Here is a 5,608-nt window from a genome sequence, read left to right on the forward strand (position 1 = left end):
AAGCTATTTTCAACCATTATATGTTATTTGTTGACCATATGTTTGTTTGAAATGGCTGGCGCTCACTAGAACACGGATCATATACAAACTATGCTGTAAATTGGCAGTAAAAAAAAAAAACAACCCCCAAAAATCCTACCTAAACAGGTAGGCATATGTCAAGATGCTAATATGAGCCAAAATATTTTAATACAAACCAGGTTCCATACTCCAGGAGTTGTGTGAGCTCATTTTACCTTGGAAACTTCGCTGGGGAACTCTTTGTTTTTTTGGTTATGCGGTAAAAAGGGAGGTGTGGGATTGGTCATTTGGGGGTTCCATTGGTCAGTCACAGGACCCAGGTGCCCTCCTCCCTCCCCTGCCATTTGATATGTCACTGTTTCTTCTTCTTCCTTGTCACTGTGCTGAGGCCATCCCAATGCCATCCTGATGTGGCTATTGGCTTGAGTGTATTCAGATCTCGGCGATAGGCCCTCGGTCCAGTTTGGAAAGCAGAGAATTGGAAAAAACAAAAGTTTGAGAAGCAGCACAGGGACCCTCCCTTCCCCACTGCAGGCCAACCCCCCACCCATATTGTGCTTCTTTCTTCATTTCCATAGGCCTAGCTTCCTTGCAAAAGTTCTTTCATTTTAATATGAAGAATGTGCCTTGGTAAGGATGTTTTTAATTTGTGGATTTTTAATATTTTCGAGACCCTGTCAGGAAGAGAGATCATAGGATTGCCGCTGCCCTCTCCCAGCCCAGATTAAGAGTTCTTTCCTAAGGGGAGAATTAGGAGGGAATCCCGTTTTAGTGGTCTCTCGGAGTTTTGCAATAATATTTTATTAAATGCAAATGCTTCAGTGAAAGGTTAGGAGAAATGTGTTAAAATTGGGAAATGGAAATGGAAAAATTTGCTTGCTCTGTTGCCCACTGACTGTGATTTGCATTCTTGGTTGTTTTTAGTTTTTTTTCGTTTGCTTAGCCAAGTATTCCTCTGGCCCCACGGACATCGATTATGTTGTATGCTCATGTAGGTGGGGCCAGATTTAGTCAACACGCCATTCTCTGTAACACACTGCTGTGGTGGTGGATATGGTTGGAATTGTCTGTGGAGTTTTGCCCATTGAAGCCTGGAGGATAATCTCGACCCTATCTAAGATCGTATCCTGAGCTTAACTCGTTGGTCTCCAGAGAAATGGAAAGAAAGAGGACCCTGCCCTGCCTACACCCCCTACTCCAGGACCCTGAGGTAATGATGATGTCCTTTGAAGGTAACTAGCAGGAATTGTACAGTGCTCTGCACACAGTAAGTGCTCAATAAATACAATTGAATGAATCCTGCATTAAGAAAATCCAGGAATAAGAAACACTGCAGGTAACAGCTCCTCAGTCAATCAATCAATTGCATTTATTGAGGGCTTATTGTAGGCCGAGCCCTTGAGAGAGAACGATACAAAAGAATTGATAGACATGATTTCTGCCCACAAAATACGACAGCGTTGGCAGACACAATCCCTACCCACAAGAGGCATACAGTCTTCAGGGGAAAACAGAAGTTAAAATCAACTGCAGATTGGGAAAAGAGTAGAGTATAAAGATCTGTACAACAAAGAGTAGTTTGGTAACTATCTAGTTGTTACTCCTATGGTTTTTTGGCCCCAAATTGATTCTCTCTATAATTGGGGGTAGGGTGTGTGTGGAAGTTGTGGATGTGTGTGTGGATGTGTGTGAGCACGTGTGCACGCCCACATGTGCGTGAATGTACACACAAGCACGTGTACACACATCTTCAAAGGGAGGAGGGAAAGTCCGCCGAGCGAGAGCTCTGTTTTTTCATCCGAGTTCAACAGTAACGGACCATGATGAAGGGTAGAAACTGTCTTTGTGTGGAGCCCAACATACTGATGCTGCTGTCAGGCATCTTGATAGAGGCCTTGGGGAACTCCAGTGGTTAGTGTTTGATGGATTCCGGCCTCTCATTGGCCTCCCAAGGTGCGTGCGGCATTCAGTGTTCATACCAATGGCGCGTAATCTCTTCTCTCCGCAACCCAGCGTGTCACAAACCTTTGAGAATTTGAATAAGTAAATCTCCTGTTTTGACTTGATTTTCCCCTTTCCCTCTTCTTCAGTTTGGACAAGAATCTCATTGTCAAACAGTTAGAAAGTGGGTTTTCCCACTTCTGGAGGGTTAAACAGATTTAGCACCAATTTCCTCTTTCTGGTAACAAGGAAAGCCTCTGGGGCTTAAGCCTTATGAAGGAAATTTTCAGCCCAACAAGACTGTATTCGGAACTCAAGACAGTGCTGAATGACAGAGAATTGATGTTCTGCGAGAAAGTTACCGTATTTCTGATTTTTTCAAGTGGTATGTGAAACACTCATGCCACTCAGAAACACCAAACAAAACTCCGAAGAAAATAACATTTCCTGCAATCATTTTAACTTGTCTAGGCTGTGGAAAATGAAGTTCGGTATTTGTTTTGCGAGTTTAATAGTGGCTTCCTCATGAATTCTGTTGTATCACTGTAATTAATTTGCAGTTATATTAAAGTCTTACCAAGTATTTCTTCCTTCTGGACATGATAGGAACAAACTCTACTATTGTTTGCAATTCCCTCTTCCAACTTTGACAGTAAACTTCTTCTCTCAAGTTGAGTTTCTCCTCCAGTTCAGAAAATGTCCTAGGTCCCCATTTCCCCCATGATCCAAATGCAGTGGCGGAATTGGCTACCGGTTGCCTCCGGGTCTCGAGTGACCTACTTGTTTTTCCAAACCCAGCTCTTCTCTTCCTGATTGTCTTCCATACAAAGACACCCTTGCCACTACCTAGGGGCTGTGGTACAGGTAGTCAGGGGCCTTCCTCTGTGAACCCTTCAGATGAAGTGTGCATTTAATAAGACACCTCAAAAGAGTCCTCCGTTAAATGGGAGGTCTTCTTTGAGTGTCTCTTGGATTTCCAACCCAGTAAGACAACCGAGAACCGGGAAAAAAAGAATTGGATTCAGCGGCGTCATGGAAGCTGTTGCTTTTTTGGGTTGAGGCGGGAAGACTCAGTGGCTATGGAGAGGGAGGTCCAATGGGAGCCAGGCTGCTAGAGGGAAATTGCTTGCCGTTATTTTGGAGAGCCCCTAATCATGGTTCCAATTAAACTGTCCAGACAGGTCAGTGGGTGAGACCAATTTTCTGGTTTGTTTATTTGGGACCCAGTGGCTCTTAATGTCGTATGGTAGGTTGCAATCCCCAATGGCCGGGCAACCCCACTAAGAAGAACACTTGTTTTCCGGCCACTTTCCCCCCCCACAGTTTATACGAAGGTTCTAAAAATGTCTTTGGGCTACTGATTTACTCTTGTCTATCAGGCCAGTGTTTGGGGATGGGGAGGACGGGGTATAGGCCTTAATATCGTCTTTGTTTCATCCTAGGCTTTTGGATTTATGTCACGTGTTGCCTTACAAGCAGAAAAGATGAATCACCACCCCGAATGGTTCAATGTGTACAATAAGGTAAATTTGTTGACTTATTTTTCTGTCACCTTGATTGTAAATGGGAAGAGATCAGTTCCTCCTGCCCGTGACCCCCTTTACCCTGTCTAGCTCCATTGGAATGGAGTATCGGGTGGCATTGTCTGGACCTTTTTTAAAAATCCACATGCATTCAAGCAAATTACCACTTCTCTAATCCTACTTATTGTTAAAATGATTTCTCTATGATATTCTTGTTTTCTGCTGAAACGTATATGGCCACACCGGCTAAATTAGACCCCTGCTTTCAATACAAACAAGATTTACAGAAACATTTCTTCTTCCAAGTTATTTCTGGTAAACTGAAATAGAGGAAGGGTGGGGGAGAGGGAATTGCATGGAGTTTAGGGTTTTAATTCCTTCCCAAGATTGTGCGGAAGTTCCTCTGTCTCATGAGCTGTATGCATTTGGTAAACATTTAATTGATTCTCAACAGGAACAATTCTTTCTAAGATACAGACTAGAATGAGAAGCGTGTTTCAAGAAGTAATATGTGAATGTCTGAGGCGCCTATGTAAAAGGGCAAGACGTTGTCTCCATCTGGAAGGATTTAGTACAGTGCCCTGCACACAGTAGACAATAAATGCCAGTGGTTGATTTTAGATTTCAGCATTTTCCCTGTTGAAAAGATTTTTTGCCAAAGGAGAAAATGTAGCAATCTTGAGTGAGATCTAGTGGAGTAACTCAAAGCAGTCTGGAGCAGGGCGTCATCCTGACTTCCCCTACTAAGGAGAGAAGCTTGATTTTTGTTTCTGAATTGGCCTGCAAGAAACCTGCTTTTTCAAGCCTCCATTTAGCCATTGCATTCGGTGGCTTTAGTTCTTGGTGGCCTTATCCGTCATGAAATTTAGAGGTGCAGGCATGGAAATAAAAAGGCAGCGTCCTTTTCTTAAAAAGAAAGACTGGGATTCTGAAGAGTGAAACTGTCTTCTCCCATGGAAGGGACAGTTCCCCCGAGGCTGCTGTTTTGGTCATGGTGGGTTCTTCCTCTTGGCTTTGTTGTTTCATAAAATTGCAAAGCATGCCTGTAAAGCATACCTGTAAATGGGCCATTTCTTAAACCCGTTGTGTTTTTTATTTTTAAGTTTTAGATTCTGAAAGATGACCATGCAACATTAGATTAATATCTGTGATCTGCCCCATTGAATAATAGCAATGTAAACAGCAGTTTCAACTTTTTAATAAAAAGTCTGTTTGTCTTTTTCTCTAGGTCCAGATAACTCTCACTTCACATGACTGTGGAGGACTGACCAAAAGAGACATAAAGCTGGCTCAGTTTATTGAGAAAGCTGCTGGTTCTGTGTAACGGAATAGAACTGCATAGGAGCTCAAATTTGTGTTCATGTTGCTATACTTTTAAGGCACCTTGGATGGATAAATTCTACTTTTTTTCTCTCCTTATCTGAAAATGAGTCTGGGTCTTAATAGGTTCCAAGCTTAAATTCAAAGATGGTTGTAATTGTAATGCAATTGGCAAAACCCTAGTCTTATCTGGTATTATTTTATATTTCCAAATAGCACATAAGGTAAACAACAAAGGTAATTTATGCAGCTGTACCTAGTCATCATACAGGAATATTACATTCTTGCACAACACACTTATTTTGGGGATGCTTTAAACATTTCAAAGAATTAAAACTCAAACCACAAGTGTGATTTTGCAGTGCAACAGAGTGCAGGAAAGCAGTGTTTATAGCTAAAAGGGGATCACAGCTTCCTGATGGAACGTTCTTGAGACTTTCAAAGTCGTATCTTAATTTTGTCCAGGCTGCCAATCAGAATTGGATTAAAGAGCCTTAGCCGCCCTCTTTCTTGGTAAACATGGCGTAGAATGATTAATTTTTTAAAAATCTGCTCCCTCACCCAAAAGTTCCATCTGGACCACCCCCTTTTCACAAATAAGGATCTCAGCATCCTGAGAGGGTCTCAGAGATCCGGGAGCCAAATTAGGATAAGAGCTCGTGACCGCTGCCTCCCTGCCTCCCACCTGGATCCATGGAAGAGATGGCAATTCTGGCTCAGGCTTCGCAGGAAGCAAACAAATAACCTGGCCCCTCCAAACAGGAAGCCCTCCCCGCCTCCAAAACTGAGTGGGCTTAAAGCCT

The 5,608-nt window shown here is 42.7% G+C and overlaps 1 protein-coding gene across 1 annotated transcript; it reads left to right on the forward strand.

Moving 5' to 3' along the window:
- Positions 1-1,026: 1,026 nt before the first annotated feature.
- On the forward strand, positions 1,027-4,973 carry LOC114805390 (pterin-4-alpha-carbinolamine dehydratase 2-like). The gene is made up of 3 exons (XM_029056439.2): positions 1,027-1,231; positions 3,405-3,485; positions 4,714-4,973. The coding sequence occupies exons 1-3, from the start codon at positions 1,178-1,180 to the stop codon at positions 4,807-4,809; spliced, it is 231 nt and encodes a 76-aa protein (XP_028912272.1). The 5' UTR covers positions 1,027-1,177; the 3' UTR covers positions 4,810-4,973.
- The last annotated feature ends 635 nt before the right edge of the window (positions 4,974-5,608 follow it).

This window comes from Ornithorhynchus anatinus, chromosome Y1, assembly GCF_004115215.2.
Source record: "Ornithorhynchus anatinus isolate Pmale09 chromosome Y1, mOrnAna1.pri.v4, whole genome shotgun sequence".
Lineage (NCBI taxonomy): Eukaryota > Metazoa > Chordata > Mammalia > Monotremata > Ornithorhynchidae > Ornithorhynchus > Ornithorhynchus anatinus.